The 18,479-nt window shown below is 32.3% G+C and overlaps 3 protein-coding genes across 4 annotated transcripts; all 3 read left to right on the top strand.

Annotated features, from left to right (window-relative positions):
• The first annotated feature begins 2,499 nt into the window (after window positions 1-2,499).
• LOC122582826 (pentatricopeptide repeat-containing protein At1g02150-like) lies at window positions 2,500-5,262 on the top strand. The gene is made up of 2 exons (XM_043755261.1): window positions 2,500-3,067; window positions 3,728-5,262. The coding sequence occupies exons 1-2, from the start codon at window positions 2,639-2,641 to the stop codon at window positions 4,958-4,960; spliced, it is 1,662 nt and encodes a 553-aa protein (XP_043611196.1). The 5' UTR covers window positions 2,500-2,638; the 3' UTR covers window positions 4,961-5,262.
• Window positions 5,263-5,439: 177 nt separating this feature from the next.
• LOC122582827 (cysteine-rich and transmembrane domain-containing protein WIH1-like) lies at window positions 5,440-7,795 on the top strand. Of its 2 annotated transcripts, none has more exons than XM_043755263.1 (3): window positions 5,440-5,584; window positions 5,687-5,852; window positions 7,575-7,795. In XM_043755263.1, the coding sequence occupies exons 1-3, from the start codon at window positions 5,551-5,553 to the stop codon at window positions 7,618-7,620; spliced, it is 246 nt and encodes an 81-aa protein (XP_043611198.1). In that variant the 5' UTR covers window positions 5,440-5,550; the 3' UTR covers window positions 7,621-7,795. The 2 variants fall into 2 exon arrangements, with proteins under 2 accessions (XP_043611198.1, XP_043611197.1); XM_043755262.1 differs by having other exon boundaries at window positions 5,440-5,587.
• Window positions 7,796-9,057: 1,262 nt separating this feature from the next.
• Window positions 9,058-10,959, top strand: LOC122582191 (cyclin-U4-1-like). The gene is made up of 2 exons (XM_043754550.1): window positions 9,058-9,435; window positions 10,572-10,959. Exons 1-2 carry the CDS (start codon window positions 9,101-9,103, stop codon window positions 10,852-10,854), a joined length of 618 nt encoding a protein of 205 aa, XP_043610485.1. The 5' UTR covers window positions 9,058-9,100; the 3' UTR covers window positions 10,855-10,959.
• The last annotated feature ends 7,520 nt before the right edge of the window (window positions 10,960-18,479 follow it).

Below are 18,479 nucleotides of genomic sequence, written 5' to 3'. Positions count from 1 at the left end.
CAAGCTTGCAAGCAATCTGAAAAACGCTCTTTTAAGTGCAATCAAACGAATTTTTACAAAAAATCATTTCCGATGTCTTAATAACAGAGCAATATGAGCAACGCTCTTTTAAACGAATATTTATTAACTTCGATCCATATTTTAATAAGGGTTATCATTTACAAGTTTACGAATTCTTGACTTTTTAGTATGATAGGATTATGATCGATCATTCACAATCTAATTAGGGTTTTTCTTTACAAGATGATTAAAATACAAGATAAATATAAAATATATATTTTTATATGGTTTACTCGCATTTTACGCGGACTATAAGCTAGTTCTTAATGATAGCACAAATTGTATAATGTATTAATAAATAGCATCAAACGAAATTAAATCCATCGATATTAAAAACTTAGCAAACGAAGGGTGTTTGATATGCTAAACAAATATAAACTGCATATGTGTCAAATTACACAAATCACGTCTTACAACTTTCAATTTCAAACCAACATATATGTCCCGGCCAGCGTCAAAATCAGCTAAATCCCATTTCAATACCAATTGCTTCCAACATCCTTGTCAAATCAATACATATTTTGGAACCACCATTTATTTAAATATTGTATAGTAAGTGGCAACTTAAGATTTTTGGAGGTGTCAAACGAGATCAATTTTGGAGGCCTAGTTAATTACCATATAAATTATAAAAAAATAAGAAAGAAAAAAATAGTAGCTTAACTTTTTTTTGTTGAACTACTAGTAATAAAAAAGTTACAGATGTTGATGAAAAAACAAAAAGGGTGTTACCACAATGCCAATTATATAATAGTACTTACTTCAATAATCCAAACATTAAGTCTAATATACGAAATATTGAGGCCTTAGAATTTTGAAGGCTTAAAATGATCGCCTAGTCCCATAATACTTTTGAGTGTATTCACCAACACGTCTCAATACTAACTCAATAAGGTAAACACCTAATTGTTCATCCATACTCAAATGAATACAATGTGACTGCTAGTCCAATATATACCCATTAGGAGTGTTTTGAACCATTATATTTTTGAAACTAATTTACAAAATATATTTTAAAACTTGTAAAATAACCACAATACCTTTAACATCTTTATACATCAATATGTTATACTACTCGCCACTGCTAGTAAATCACACCCCGATACTAACTGAACACGGAAAACACCTAATTGTTCATCCGTACTCAAATGAAAAAAATTTTAATGGTCAAATACATGCACATTAGGCCTCTCTTAATAAGTCCCTTATTTAATCTCTTTCTCACCTCATCTTAAATTTCATGTCAGCTTCTTCCAATTTAAGAAGAGAAAATTACATTTTTGGTCCCTTAAGTTGACAAGATTTTCATTTATTGCCCTTAAAGGAATTAATTACAGAAAAAACTTTGAAGTTGGTCAAATTTTTCACTTTTAACTCTGTAACTAACACCCGTCTATTAGGTCCGTTAAGTAAATGGCAGATTCGTTATTTCACCATGATCCCTTCTTCTCACACTCTAACACAAACCAGATTCGTTAGGTTTTGCTAAAAACGAAATGTCAACTGAAATCACGACGGCCGGAAATTTGAAAATCACGATCAAAAAAATAAAATCTAGATTTATCTTTTGTTAGCTCCGAACCAGAACACAAAACATGTTGCAATGGACTCAGAAATCAATCGCGAACGAACGTTAGCCAAAATAAATCTGATCTAGACTTAGCCAGAAAAACTTGACTCGCCGGAAAAACTTGTTTGAACCGAAAAGAAAGACAAAACAAAACAATTGCACTTCGAATCCAACCAAATCTAGCCAAAACCGATCTCGATCCAAACAGTTCCAAATCCATAAACCCTTGTTTCCGATCTCTGATGTGTGTGTCAAGTGTGTGTTTGTCTATGTGTGCTCGGTGTGTGTTTTTTATTTAACATTTCGTTTTCTGGCCGTCGTAATTTTCAAAATTTGGGTTTGTGTTTGAGTTTGGAAGAATAAGAAGAAGAGATCATGTTGAATTGACGAATTTGTCCCTCACTTAACGGAGCTAATAGACAACTGTTAGTTATAGAGTGAAAAGTGAAAAATTTGACGAACTTCAGGTTTTTTTCTGTAATTAATTCATTTAAGGGCAATAAATGAAAATCCTGTCAACTTAAAGAACCAAAAATGTAATTTTCTCATTTAAAAACTACCCTCAACATTAAAAGCTCGTCCATCTTCTAGTAAGAGGGGCCTTTAAGAGTGCTCTGAACCATTATACTTTTGGAGTTAATTTACAACATATATATCATAACTTTTAAAATAACAACCTTCTTATACATCAATAAGTTATAATCATTGCCGCTGTTAATACTAGTCACCGTCACAACCATACTACCGCCGCTAACAATTATTATTATTATTTTTATAACATTGCCGCTAACAGTTTTTCTTAACCATTTTCATTTTCTCCCTAGTCCTATTTTTTTTTTTCCTTTTTTTAGAAAAGTACCCATTCTCATAAAAGTGAAAAAACAAAACACCATCACCACAAAGGCACAAAGATAAACCTCCTTGTACTCCTCCCATAACCAAACCTTGAATGATCTTTTAGCTAAAACCCTAAAACAAAATTCACCCAAAACTAACCAACCAACCAAAATGTTAATCCACTCAACCCTTTCCCAATCTCCACCACACCCACACCCACACCCACAGCTCATCTCATTCTCATCATCTTTCTCAAATTCAATCTATTTCCTATCTGGGTTCCCAAAATCTCATCTCAAAACATCCCATTTCAAACCCCCCATTATCATAACAAAATGTTCATCATCATCATCATCTTCATCTTCTTCATATGTGTCAAATGTGTATAACTATGGGGCAGTTGACTATGAAAAGAAACAAGGGACAACTGTTACTTGGAAAGCTATTTATAAGAGGATATCAATGATTGGGAGTAGAGAAAAAGGGTCAAGTAGTGTTTTGAATCAGTGGGAAAATGAAGGCAAATCTGTTACTAAATGGGAACTTTGTAGACTTGTTAAAGAGTTGCGAAAATATGGCCGTTTTAGACTTGCTTTTGAGGTATTCTTTTATTTTCTCTTTTAACTTTTTGTTTTTTTATACAACTTTTATCAATGTTATTCATGTTTGCTGTGAATGGGTTGTATATTCACTAGTTTTAATATGATAGTTTCTGTTATAGGTGGTTTTTTTTGGAATTGGGATTGCTAGTTTTGGTTTTATTGTTTTTGTTTATAACATATAAGCAATAACAAATTCTCTCTTTAAAAGTAGTGCCTACGGACGGGCAGATTATTGGGTTTTACCTGGATCAGGAGTGACTTGGGGAGCCTAAGGGCTCTGTGTGGCTGGATTGGCCAGCTAAGCGATGACCTTTCGCCAATGGTTCACTCCGTACGAGTACCCGGGTGATTCTGTTATTGGCCGTTAAAACAAAGTAAATATATTGAAATAAGTAATCCCAAACACCTGATTCAAGGATTGAAAGTCTAGTAGTTGTTAAAAATGTTTACTTTGATTTTGATGAACATCAAGAAACAAGTGGACTCATACGTATTCAATCTTGTAAGAGTTATTGTTAGACTTATGCAAGAAATAGAGCATTAGCATTTGACCTGTTATATATAGGATCTCTGATCTCTTTTACGGTTACCTACCCAAAATCAGTAGCTTTGCAATATGTTATGTACTTTTTCCTTAGATTTCGGGCTTTTCTTGCAGATATATGAGTGGATGAATAAAAGAGCGGATAGATTTATTATGGCTCCAAGTGATGCTGCAATTCAATTAGATCTAGTATCTAAGATAGATGGCATTTTAGGTGCAGAAGATTACTTTAAAAATCTGAAAGATGATCAAATAGACAAACGTGTCTACGGGGCTCTCTTGAATGCTTATGTGCATGCTAGAAAGAAAGAAAAGGCTGAGTCCTTATTAGTTCAAATGAAAGAAAAGGGCTATGCTAACCATGCACTTCCTTATAATGTGATGATGACTCTGTACATGAACCTTAAGGATTATGGTAAAGTAGAGACACTCATTTCAGAAATGATGCAGAACAACATACCTTTGGATCTGTATTCTTATAGTATTTGGATAACATCTCGTGGGTCGGAAGGATCTGTAGAAAGGTTGGAAGAAGTGTTTGAAAGAATGAAACAAGATATGTCTGTTAAACCCAATTGGACTACTTATAGTACTCTTTCTACGGTCTATATGAAGCTTGGAGAGCTTCGAAAAGCAGAAGATTGTCTTAGACAGATAGAAACCAAGATTAGCGGGCGTTACCGGATTCCTTACCATTATCTTCTGAGTCATTATGGTAGCATTGGGAGAAAAGAGGAAGTTAAACGGATTTGGGAAACTTATAAAACAGTTTTCCAGTATATACCAAACATGGGTTATAATGCAGTAATTTCTGCTTTTGTTAGAATGGATGACATTGAAGAAGCAGAGAATCTCTATGATGAATGGCTATCGGTCAAGACAACTTACGATGCAAGAATTGGGAATCGTTTATTGGGTTGGTATGTTCGACAAGGATATACAGGGAAAGCTGAATCGTTTTTTGAAGAATTGTTGAAAACAGGGAAAGCAAATTCCAGCTCATGGGAAATTATCGGTGAAGGTCATATTAAAGACAAGAGACTTTCTGAGGCATTGGATTGTTTTGAAAAAGCACTTTCACATGAAGAATCACGGTTTTGGAAACCAAAACCAGTAAATGTTTCATTGTTCTTCAAGCTTTGTGAGGAAAAACAGAATGAAAAGGGAAAGGAGGCTATGTTGAGAATTTTGAGGGAAGCCGGTGCTCTTGATGATGAATTATTCATGTCGAAGTTGACTTTTTCTATAGAAGAAACTTCTAGAAACAAACTGCTGACTGTTAAAGAAAGTGAAGATGATGAAGATGAAGCTGATTCGTTTCTAAATGATTTGCAGGCTAATGGTTGAGAAAGTTTCCCATTTGGAACATTAATTTTGGAAATGTACACAAGAGTCCGCAGAGGTTATATTTCACTCATTATGTGATAAGTTTGTTTTGAATTAGGTTTTACATGCTTTAACTTTAAAGAAATGTAATTGGAAATCTGAACTCTGAAGTTCGCTTCAGGGCTTTCACTTAGTTTGTGAATCTCACTTTCTGCATCTGATGTTGTATATTGCTAGCGGAAATCATACCTGTCTGCGGCTTTGACTTGTACTCTGAATGTAGCCTGGGTTGGGTTCGCGACTCAAATATTTTTTTTAGCATATTTTTGGTTTTCTTAGACATCAATATCAAATTTATAGTATTATTTCAGCCATATATAAAATGTCAAGAATTTTGACCAGATTACACTATTGTGTTTTAGTTGATTTTTGAGGTTGTACCCTATGCAAAACTGGTTGTACTAGCGCTCTGCTAACTACTCCATCATAACTACTCCACTATAGCTAATCCTGTTGGCTAAGCTTCTTATGACTATGGTTGTATATATACATGCCTGTATCTTTATTTCAAGTAGCAGAGAATTGCAACTGAGAGCACGTTTTGATTTGAAATGAGTAGCTATGAGCATAACCAGCAACCTCAAGGTAGTCACTATGTGTTTCTTAATAATCTAACCCTTTTTAGTGTTTGAATAGTGGTAATTTTCTGTTTGCTAATAATATTTGTTCTTGTTGTTGCTGCACCAGTTCCTGAGGGTGGCGGCGGAGCTGGTAAGGAGTATGTAACTCCAACACCATTACCACCACCACCAGCGGCAGTGGGTTATCCTGTGAAAGATGGCTATGAAGCAAGTGATCAGAATGCTCCTCCTCATGAAACACAGTCTAGGGGTGATGGGTTTTGGAGAGGATGGTACTTTCTTTCTCTATACCCTTTAGTCTTGTAAATAGTCGATATATGACTGAGTGACAGTGTCAAATGTGTTATTTGACCAAGTATCATTGGTAAAATCAACATATTTTCATCATTGCTTCTACCCCTTAACTTATTGTTACTTGTTAAGGAAAAGTCATTTTAACATGTATAGGTTTTTAGAGATTAGTGTTTGTTAATAATTAATTACACGAACATACTTTTACTTGTTAGCAGGTAGCCTCTAAAATATAAGTCACAGAACTACTGTGAAAAATAGTAGGGGTTAACCTTGGTTTAGAGGCTGTCCGGGTTCTTAATTAGGCAGTTTTATTTATATCATAATGCAATAAGTTCGCTAAAATGCTTAGTTTATGAAGTGTTAGAATGATAAAGTGGCTTTATCAAGATGCATAAGCTGGTTCGAATGAGCCAACACAAAGATCCCCATGATCCATTATTGGAAATGCCACCTCAAAAATTGATGTGGTAGACCAAAATAGTTTTATAAATAGGTAAACGAAGACGAAGTTAAGCAGCGGAACCAACTGTTAAACTTACCTGTTAAATAATAGTACATATATCAAAGAGGATCTTGATGTGTTGACTCATATTTTTGGAATATAGCTAGTGCACTCTTCAGTTCTATAGATACTATAGATTGCTTGCGAGCTTTTTGAGCCAGGTTTTTTTGACACTTGAGCTCGAGTCGATAGTCTACCCCCAAGTCAATTCAAGTAGCTTAAAAATAGGCTCCACTTGATTATATCCCTACTTGTATCTTTGATTTTTTGTGAATTACTGATGGAATACTCATGTTACCTCTGTAAACACAATAATTCCAATTTTTTCTAAATCTGAGGTGTCCTATTACTGTTATCTGCACATCTACTTGCCACATACATTTACCAATATATGGATATAGTACATTCGAAGTTAGAAGATGTCCTGAGCTGAGTATATGTTTAAGGTTCACCGTTGCGACTTTCCACATTAAGAATCCTTTCTCGTATAACCGTTGTTTCTTTATGCATTGTTATACAATGAGCAATTGACTTCACCCCATTGTTTCAACATGGGCTAGTTAAGGAATACTTGATCACCTCTTTTGTCAAGTTCTCCCTTAAATGAAAGCCTTCTGACCAAACAAACTTTTTGATCTCATTAGGTACAAGCCTATTCTTTGGTTTCTTGGCTTAAACCATCTACTTGAATCAATTTTCTGTTCAAGTAACTCCGATTGCACTTTGACCAAAAACTGCACACCATCATGATGTTAAAAATCTTATTATTCTAACACTAAAATTCAAACATCAAAATAGCTCCACCAAGCACTACAAATGAACTATTCTGACATATTTTTGCAAGCAACATTTTGGAGCACAAACTCTACCCGAACCAACTAACTTCTTAACCGGGTGAAGATTATTAATCCCACTTTTTCTCTTTCCTTATTTCCGCTTTTAATGTTGTCACGTGTCTTGATCTCTGAGGCAAACAATTTATGCATTAAAAACTTTTTTCAATGCTGTAAATATAAGTTTGTATTTCGTATTCAAAGCGTATTTTCATTTGCTCTGAAATGAGTCAAACTATCAAAATAGCTATTTCCAAATAGCTATTTCCAAATTCCACTATATGTAGTTTTCTTTTTGTTAATATTATTGTGTTTATTTTTCTTTATACGGGAGTAATTCTGAAGTGAGATACATTTGATTGCAGTTGTGCTGGCCTCTGTTGCTGTTGCCTCTTGGATATATGCTTCTAAAGCGTGCTTGAAGATGGTCTCCATATGTATGATATAGTCTCCTCTATATTAATAGTGTAATGTAATGCACATATATTTACTTTGTTCTTGGTTGCATTAGTATCTTTATGCTGTTGTATTTGTACAAACTACAAACTCCTTTATACTTTTATTTAATATATATATATATATATATATATATGCATGTGAGTATGTGACAAACATAAGTCTCTTTTTAGCAAAAGAAAAAAGGTGAAAGACTAGGTAGAATTTCAAAGTTAAACAACATAAGATAACAATAACAACAATATCCTAATGTCAGATTGATTATAAATCTAACTTTATTTCAAACACTTATTCATCCATTAGTGCTATAAAGTTAGCTTTTTGTATCTCATGTATCACATGGCCTCCATGCTTTGAGGACTAGATTTTTCTGGTAAATAAACAAACATATAACTAACTAAAATTATCATTTTATTGTTATTTGTAAACTCTCTTTACGATAAAGTACAAAGTTCATATTGCCCCATCGTATCTATCGACTTTGTCATTATATTCTAGTTCTAGTAGTAAACGGTTATTTATTTTTCACTAATCTATACTCCTTATTAAAAATTATCAACCCCTGTTAAGTTTACAAGATTTGAGACATGCGATTTTACCTTTTTACCCCTCTTTATTCCTTCCCTTATTCCCTACATTTATTCTCCATATTGTTTTCTTTCTGTCACAAAAATACACACACCTCTACCACTGTCCTCAAAATCCAACCATCACCTCCACCTTTCTTCAACACCACCACCGTCGTGGAACGTCTCCATGAGACCCAAATCACCAGTGAAAATAGGGACACCTGTATTCTACTGCAGTTTTGTTTAGACACCCTGTCAATGGTATTCACTGCAACGCGCGGATACTAAGCTTGTAGTTTAATAAAAAATATATATATATTGGATACTAAGTGGTGCTTTAAGTTTATACTGGTGCATGTAAACAATTTTTTCTCTTTTTTTATGAAAACAAAACATAAAAGTTGAAAGAATAACTGAAATTAATAAAAGGGAAAATGATTCGTACTACAGACTTTATCTAAGCTTATGTACTGTTATTTAAAAAAAAAAGTTACAAATTAAACTTTTTAATTTGATAAACATACATACTCCTGAATTTTACATAACCTCCCCTTAAGTTTTACATAATCCTTCTGCTTTATCTAAGATATATACTGCATGCTTACTTAATATTTCCCCAATTATAAAAGAGATATTAAAATATACTCCAATGATTATAGTAATATTCAATTAGCACACTAATCCATCTTTCCCTCCTCACAAAATTAAAAATTTAAACTTCACTTCTAATATTCAACCAAAGGGCAAATACGTCATTCACGCTTAGAGCTACATGAGCCATGAGGGACACCCTTTTTTAGTCGTTATATACTCAAAGCAACCTTCATTTCCTCAATACCTTTTGATTAAATTTCCTCTAATCATCAATGGCAGAACTTGAGTGCCCAAAGGTGATGAACAACCTAATCTCGTACCTCTCATCGCTTTTAGACCGTATTGCAGAATCTAACGACAATAACCCGGGATTCCACGAGCAAAAAATCTCGGCATTTCATGGGCTCACAAGGCCAACCATCTCTATTCAGAGCTATTTAGAGAGAATTTTCAAGTATGCCAATTGTAGTCCTTCGTGTTACGTAGTTGCATACGTTTATCTTGATCGGTTTACTCAGCAACAACCTGCAGTTTCTATCAACTCATTCAATGTTCATCGATTGCTGATCACAAGTGTTATGATTGCTGCCAAGTTCATGGATGACATGTAAGGTTTTTCACTTTAGTATACAATGTAATTCGAGGTCTGGAATTGGAATTGGAGATGGTTTTAGTCCAGAATTTGTGCTGATTTCGCTCGAATTCCAAGTCCAAGCCATTGAATTTCAGTAAGTATTAGTGTGAATTTGCTTTAAGTTTTGATTATTAAGCATAAAAATTAAGACATTTATGTTATTTGAGTTTTGATTAGTGAGCATAAAAATTAAGACATTTTTGTTATTTGAGCTCAAGGATCATGTGATATGCTTCAAATAAGGAAATTTTAGGAAGTGAAGTTGCTTATAAAGTTAAAATCAGGACAAAAGGTTAAAAAAAAAAACAAACAAATATGCTTCACTTTAAACTCCAGTTTTCCATGTCTTGCTTAAAAGAGGATGCAAGATGCTTTGATAAATAATTGAGAATAATATTTGTAAAATTTTAATCATGGGTATGGTATTCTTCTAGAGTTGAAAAAATAAAAGTGGATCCATGGTCTAGACTTGTAAAGGTAAGTGTGAAACAATTATTGTAGTTTCAAGCATGATACGATGTTCTTTAACAACGCTAGAAATCGAACCTTTTACTTCAAAAGACAAGAGTTTTTATCATCCAGCTAAAACTGAAATGACGACAACATACTACTTTTTGCTATTATTGTTATGAAAATCGGCTATACCAATTTTCTAAGTTTAACTACGTCAAATTTATTTAAAACTATGCATTTAGACAAATTTTGTAATGGCAATATATGATAATTATTACTCGTAAATATCAAGTGGTTGTACAAAGTTCATTATTGGTTGCATTGTTAATTTTGTATCTTGTTGTCTTCCCCACCTCATGAATGCCAACTAGAAAAAATATTAATGCCCACAACATGTCTAATCATGATTATCCCTTGATATCTAAAGGCTAATCTTCAAAAAATCACTATTGTCAACAATCTAAGTAGGATCTCAATATTAACATCACTTATATAACTTTGGTATCACAATTGTGTCCAAGGTGCATTATATCTTAATGTAGAAATGTACAATACACATTAAACATAATTAATTCAAAGCACACCTTTAATCTATGTGTTACTAGGATTTGTAATTACCAATGCTCTTTTTGTGTTCATGGTAATATTTCTTATAGGTACTACAACAATGCATACTATGCAAAAGTAGGTGGAATCACCACAAAAGAGATAAACTTTCTTGAAGTGGATTTCTTATTTGGATTGGGGTTTCAATTGAATGTAAATCCTACTACATTTCACACCTATTGTTCCTATCTCCGAAAGGAAATGTTCCTTCTTCAGCCACCATCAAATATAGAGGACTCATCATCCTCATATAAATCAAGATCAACAAAGCTCCTCCACTATGAAGATGATCAACAACAACAAAAGCAACAACATAAAGTGGTAGCCGTCTAATTAATTTTCCATTTTTAAGTTGGTCATATTATGGAACCTTGAATTATTAGTTAGATTGTATATTATTCATTATGGGTTTAGCAAATTAAGCCTTTTTTTTTTTTTTTAACTCTTCTTCTTCTTCTTATTTTTATAAACGTGTCCCCACCATTCAAAGGTGAGGCCCCACTTGGACCAGGATAGCCGATTGTTTAAACCGTGGCCCATTACATTTATATCGTTGATGTAACCATAAACGGAGCCAAAGCCCCCACTCCAATTTTGGTACAATATATATATATATTTTTTAATATTAACAGTATATATATTTGTAATTTTGTCCCTAAAAAATAAAAATAAACATAAAATACATGTTAATGTTTCCTTTATTGTCATAAGTTTTTTCTTTGTATGTCACTAATTTTGGAAGCATTAATTTTGACATAAGTTCTATATTAATATAGTAAAAACCTTAAATTGTATTGATTTTTAATGGGAAAAAAGGTTAGAAAACTTGTTTTTTTTTGTTTGGGTTAATGTGTAGAACATTAATAGTACAACGATACGTGAAAAAGGTTATTTTCTTTTCAAGTTTGACTAAACCCGGTGTTAACGAAATTCTTTTAAGAACCCATTTTATATACTCTAGTCAGTTTAGTTTTTTTTTTTTTGTTTTTTTTTTTAATTTATAATTTTAAAGATGGCTATAATAAATATAACAAAGATAAAAAAAATAAAATTTGCCCCATCTTAACAAAATTTCTGGCTCTGGATGTAACAATGATGGTCATGACTACTTGAAATCGTTATTATGGAAAAAGGATTAAGATTAAGTGATTTACCTTTCTTTTTGTGCATTTGTTGTTGGGGAGATGCGTGTGATTTATATCAAATGGTGGTAGATGGGGTACTTTTATAGTTTTATTTACTTTCCATTCTGGATTTTGAAGGCATATTATGCGTGGATTCATGTCTAAATGGTGTCACACATGATGATCATCTAGTGTGTGCGGAAAAAAAATAAAATGATCACTAAGTAATTGGATCCAGAGGCGGAGCTAGTAGGGATACTTGACCCCTTTCAACTAACACATCATTTTATACACATTTTCATTCAAAGCTTAAATCAATGTTGGTTTCGATAATCAGCTCCTCCCGATCAAGTAACAGGTTTTAATCAAGTAACAGGTTTTAATGTTTTTTTTTTCTGAACATTCAGTTGGTATGCGACATCAAAGAAACCTCACCGTATAATCAAGGGCGTAGTTACATAGGGGCCGGGAGGGGTGCCCGACCCCCCGAAATTTTTTTTTGCTATGTAGGGGTATATTGTTTTCGTGTAGAAAAATTTTGATATACTCGGTTTCGACCCCCATCTTAATTGTGAAATTTTTTTTATATGTTAAACAATAAAATTGATCCATTACATTTTACATAAGCCAACAAAATTACTTAGCCCAAACTAAAACTCAATACTTAATTAAAAATTTAGCCTACTAAATTCAAGGTTCTTAAAGGTTGAAAGACTGAACTCTAATTTCTTCAGTGAATCGAACCAGGTACCAACCGTTTGTCTCCTTTTTAATGTTTACTTGTCTTGGACAAATGTTTAGTTTTGCCGTGATTGAAACTTTTTTTTATAATAATAGTATCTAATTTTTTACCCGACCCGAATCAAATCACTGACCCGAACATATTATCTGAAAAATAGCGTTAAGAAAAAAAAAATTTAGATCCCAATCCTCCACTCAAAAATTTCTAGTTTCGCCACCGCATATAATGGTGAAGCCGCGTGTATATATCAATATATGTGAGGATTTTGGGTTCATCAGTCATCATAAAAGGCGGTGGGCATTAAATTATTAATGAAGATACTCTTTTTGATGTTTTTATTGTTATGTTGAATGATAAAAATGTTAGGGGTAAAATTAATAAAGAAAAAAGATTTTAAATGGTGGTCCATTTTGGTTGGGTAGGGTATGGAATTATAAAGTTAAGAAAGGGGACATTATGTAAAGATCCAATCTGGAAAGGAAAAGGAAAGAGAGAAAGGCATATGAGTGGATGTCATTTGAAAATCTCATTTTTCATGTTATACATGCACAAATAGTTTATTATACAACTTTAATATTTAAATGCACCTACTCATAATACAGTATTAAACTAGTATTTTTATCCGGGTATTGTTTCGGGAGAAAAACAAAATACTCGTGACAAAAGTTAATATACATTAAGCAGTAAAACAAAAATTTTGTGGCAAAAGTTGAAAAAATAAAAGTTGTGGTCAAAAGTAAAGAAAATGAAACATCGGTAACAAAATTTAGAAACCAAAGTTATGTGGTAAAAAACAAATAAAAGAAAACTTTCAGACACAAAAAAAAAACAAAGTTATGTGAAAAAAATTTATAAAAGTCAAGAAACTTAAACTTGTAAATAAAGCTTGTTAAAGTTATGTGGCAAAAAGTAAAAGGAGAAATGTAAAAAAAGAAAAATAAATTTTCGTGATGAAAGTTTAAAAAGTAAAAATGTGTTAAAAATAAGAAAGAAATAAACTTTTGACGCGAAAAGGTTAAAAACCAAAAGTTATGTGACGGAAAGTAAATAAGGCAAAACTTTAGTGGCAAAAGTTAAAAAACTTAAAAAAATAAACTCCGTTAAATATCCTTTTGTAACTACCACTAGCTAGCCAAACAATACTTAACAATCATTAAGACCGTTAGTTATTTCTTTTTACTTAATGTAAATATTTCTCATAGGTAAAGCGAAAATGTTATGACTATGCATGCAATAGATAGTTGTACTATGTATGCTTAGAACACTTGTAAAAACATATAACATTTTAGTATATATATAATATTCTTTTCAGTGTCATTGAGACAGGGCGGATGCACAAGGTTAATACTGGGGGTATGGCCCCCAATAACTTCTCAATATATCTTATTCATAGTTGTTAAACTCTTACGAGTCATGAGTTGACTCTTATGAATCGAGTCGATTTATAAAAAATAAGTCGGCTCGTTAGGTGACTCGTTTTTGTCCAGACTATTACGAGTCGCTGTGTGAATGTAGTCTGAGTCACGAGTCGCAAACGTATAATTATTCTAGTTTGATAGTATGGTTATATAATTGTTGTAGTTTGATCCTTTTATCGTGAATACAGAGATAAATTGTAAGTTTGTAACTCAAATTTATTTAATATTTAATATTTTGGTAAATCTGTTAAGATAATAAACTTATATTTATTTCTAAAAAAGTCACATATATATAGGGAAAAGGGAATATAAGGCTGTCCGGTACTTAAGCTTAGATGTGAAACCCCTCACATACCAATATTATATTATTTGACCCGACCCGTTTTGACATGCAAAAAGTTGATCCGTTCAACCCGCTACCCAACCCTCTTGGTACGTGCCCCCTGTCACATGGGCCCTGTGAGGCTGTGATAGAATTTTCTGGATTCGCCACTGCTCAGGGGTAAAGATAGTTTCCGATGAAGGAGTTTGGATCTGGTAACCTTAGGTTCGAATCTTGAAAGAGATAAAGGTTTATCAAATCGTCGTGTCTTCGGGCAAATTAATTAGGGTTTTTCCCTATCAGGTATTTGAAGTAGGCATTTCTGCTTCGAGGGGCTCTCTAGCGCGGACCCGGTTAAAACACCGTATGCTAAACCCCCTAAATTTTGAATCACGAAACTTAATTTATAAGCGAAATTCCTTTAAAAAAAAGAATATTTTATTTTCAGTGATAAATGAGTTAATTCAATAAATGAGATATTTTATCAATATCCATATTCATGTTTCATTTAGTTTGTATAATAATAATAATGCATCCAATTGAAATGAATCGGATTGGATGAAAGACCATTGGCATATCTATCTGCAGTGTAATAAAGAAGATGTGGCTATGTTTGGATATGAAGACAAGTTGACCTTTGTAATCATCTATGGGTGGGGGAACATTCAACATGTGCTTTCATGTACAACTTTAGTTGGCCATGTGCTTTGTCCAAACAGACTAACATACATACTCATTAATCTTAAAAAATATATATATATAAAAATCATACAATTATAACTTTTGTTTTTGATAGAGACTTTTTGAATGAACTTATTTTACTGAGATTGTTGGAAAAGTAAAAAAATATCCAGTGTTTTATATTACACGGATAATCACTTACAGACTCTTTACCAAACTGTCACACACATGACACATATGACATAACCCAACAACAAACCACACAAAAACGGCGACGAATAACAACACAAAAAGCCCCTACAAATTTGACATGAAACTTTGACAAATTATTGTTGAAAGTTGAAACCAACGAACTAAACATAGATAGGGGATAAATGCGTCCTAATGTAGATAACTAAGATCGAAAAGATATAGTGTGCACGAACTTTTAAAAACCTCTATTGTATACACGAACTTTGTAAAAATGTTCAAATCATGTAATTAACTATGACTGACCAATTAAAAATTTGCACGTGGCAACTCATATGAGGTGCCACGTATACCATGTTATTGATTTGAATATTTTGACAAAGTTCGTGCAAGGTTTCTAAAAGTTCGTATACACTATAACTTTTCGGGCATAGTCTCTCTATATAACTAAGAGATGTTAGAAAAAATCCTATGTGTCATATTTGTTTAAATTACAACTAGGATTTTTGCTTAGTTGTTATTTTTTTAAATATTTGGTATTTTTTTATGCCATATAGATTAAAATTATATTAAAATTAAAAATATTTAATACTTATCTCATTGTAAACCTTTCGCTTTATTAAATCTATTTATATTATATATATATGATTTTATATATGGATAAAAAATTATATCAATCGAATTAACATTCAAGAAAGCAACAAACTTAAAGGAATGTGGATTTTTATTATATGAATGTATTTGTGAGGGTTTTTGAAGTTTTAATCGATAGCCAAAATGAGCCAACTTAAGTAGCACTTTTAATACATTATTTGGCTTTTTTGTTAATATGTTTTTATATATAATGAAGAGAGAATATAAAAATTATATGTGACATATTAATTTAAAATAAGTTATTTGTTTAGTGATTTTTTTAAAAATATATGTTATTTTTTAGGATGAAACTGAATGTAATAAGTAAGTTTATATTTGAATACATCGTTGTTACAATATCGTAGTCTTATATTATAAATTTCAAAGATGCATTAATTATTTTCAACATATTTTTACGACAATTATTACCATGCAATGCATGAGTTTAATCTAGTTACTTATATTTCGGTGCATTATTTATTAGAAACCGAAATACAATATTGGATTAAAAATTAATTACTTAGACCAACTGTAGCGCGATGGATTATTCTTGGCGTATTCTTCCAAAAACGTTGAATAACCGGCGTATTGCGTTAATGGATACAACGTTTTCTTCAGTGTATTCCTTCAAAGCGGTGGCTATCGCGCTGTGAAGAAAGCATATTGATTTTACTTTTCTTTTCTTTTGTGCGTGACAACAACCATTTATTAAAAAAAAAACAAAAGTCGAAGTTGCAGAGATTTCTCGGTGAAGAAGATAAATAGAAAACATAGGATACGGTTTTGTAGTCAAATGAGATTTATATCACATTTAATGTACTTAATGACGAATTTCTAGTTAAGTAAGTTAACTATACCCAATAGTCAATAAGCACCTGTCATCCATGGGAGGCCCGGAAGGGGTAAGCAAGACATCCGGTCAGAGCACAATTTTGAGGGGCACAAATTTTTTAAATTTTCATTTATATATAGGGTAATACTCCAGTGAGAACAATATTAAAATAAGAACAGTGAGAACACTTAAAAAACATCATTTTGATGCATTAAAAGTCCATAAAACTAACATAGTGCTTAACTAATTATCATTATTTAAGTGTATAACAACACATTGGCCTATCAAAATCAAGAAAATCATGTTTTTTGTTTTGTGCATCCATCTTGGATGCATATTCTTCAAAATAATGCATCCATCAAAAAACGTGATTTTTTCGATTTTGACGGATCAATGTGTTGTTAAACACTTAAATAATGATAATTAGTTAAGCACTATGTTAGATTTGTGGATTTTTAATGCATCAAAATGATGTTTTTTATGTTCTCACCATTCTCATTTTAAAACTGTTTTTATTTGATTGTCCTCATATATATATATATATATATATGAAGCGTGAATTATGTCACAACTACACATATGTTCAGACATTACATGTGAGATGCAAAGATGACTAGGCACATTTTGGATGACCCATCCTATATGAAAGATGTGTAATGCAAGATGTGATATGATATATATGATGACTTGTGATGATATGTGCCTTAAAGACAAAATATGACTTTTCTATAATGTTTTAAATGGACAAATGTTTGATAAACTTTGTGTTATCTTACTTAGCTAATCCGTTAGCTAACACTTGCTCTTTTAAAAATGTGTTGTGCCCTCAGGTCCAACAATAATGAGCAGGTAGATGTGAAAAAATGTGAGGCATGGGTAGATTATCTTGAAGCTGGCTGTAGTTTACTCATAGTGGTTGCTCGCATTAGACGTTGATATATGTTTAGATATTTATGACTTGTACTTACTAATTTTGGTTGTTTAATGTTAGGCAACCGATTAATTTCCATTTAAACTTGTTTTGATGATATGACTAGTAACACCATTTAATGAATAAACCAAACTTATTTTGCTGGTTTGGACTTTTAAAGTTTAATTCTGCTCTCTTTTAACGCCGTTTGGCGAAACTTTTTGGAAATCCATATTTTTAAACGACGAGTGTTACAATAAGCAAGGGCAACAACAACAAGGGTTATACTCTAGGCCAAAGGTCCTTCTAGAAACAGTGTTTCTACCTTTGGTACCGTTGTTGTTGTTGTTATAAGCAAGGGCAACAACAACAACAACGATTAATAAATTGGCACGAGCGGAGTATAGGAAGGGCGTGTACTTTTATTTCGGATCGAATAAATGAGGGAAAACAAATAATAAACACAGAGAAAATTATGATCCTGGTGTGGGAGAATAAATCAATTTACATTCTAGTCCATAAAGCTTTAAGTTTTATAAAAGTTGGATGTAATATGTTACAATTTTTTTTGAAGTATTTGTTTATTAATTTATTATTTATTATATTATTGAAATGCATTCTTTCAATTATTATAAGAACGAATTGCATTTTTGGTCCCTGTGTTATCATACATTTTGCAAGTTTGATACAAAAATGTGAAAAGTCGTGAAACGTTTCCCTATCATATAACACATGTAGCAATTTTGGTCAAAAAGTAACGTGCCGTTAGTATTCAGCCGTTAATGCCCCCATGTGCTTGTCACATGGGGGGTAGTTTCGTCCATTTATTGCCCATATGACCATTTCTGCAAAAAAAAATATAAAATAAAATAATAAAAAATAATAATATATAGGTATCTTTTTCATTTAATGTATATGTATATATCTATTGCCATCGAGGTTCAAAATAGCCCCTTCCCCATCAATTAATTTTCCAGGTGGTGGTTCAGAGGTGGTAGTAGGTGGCTGGACGGCGACAAGCAACAAATTAGGGTTTTTATTTAGGGTTTCGGTTTGCACAACCCCCAGATCGATTTATTGAGCATTTGTTTCTGATATTGAATCATC

Source organism: Erigeron canadensis, chromosome 9 (assembly GCF_010389155.1).
Source record: "Erigeron canadensis isolate Cc75 chromosome 9, C_canadensis_v1, whole genome shotgun sequence".
NCBI lineage: Eukaryota > Viridiplantae > Streptophyta > Magnoliopsida > Asterales > Asteraceae > Erigeron > Erigeron canadensis.
The sequence above is the reverse complement of the archived record's forward strand: the minus strand, read 5'-3'. Positions and strand labels throughout refer to the sequence as shown.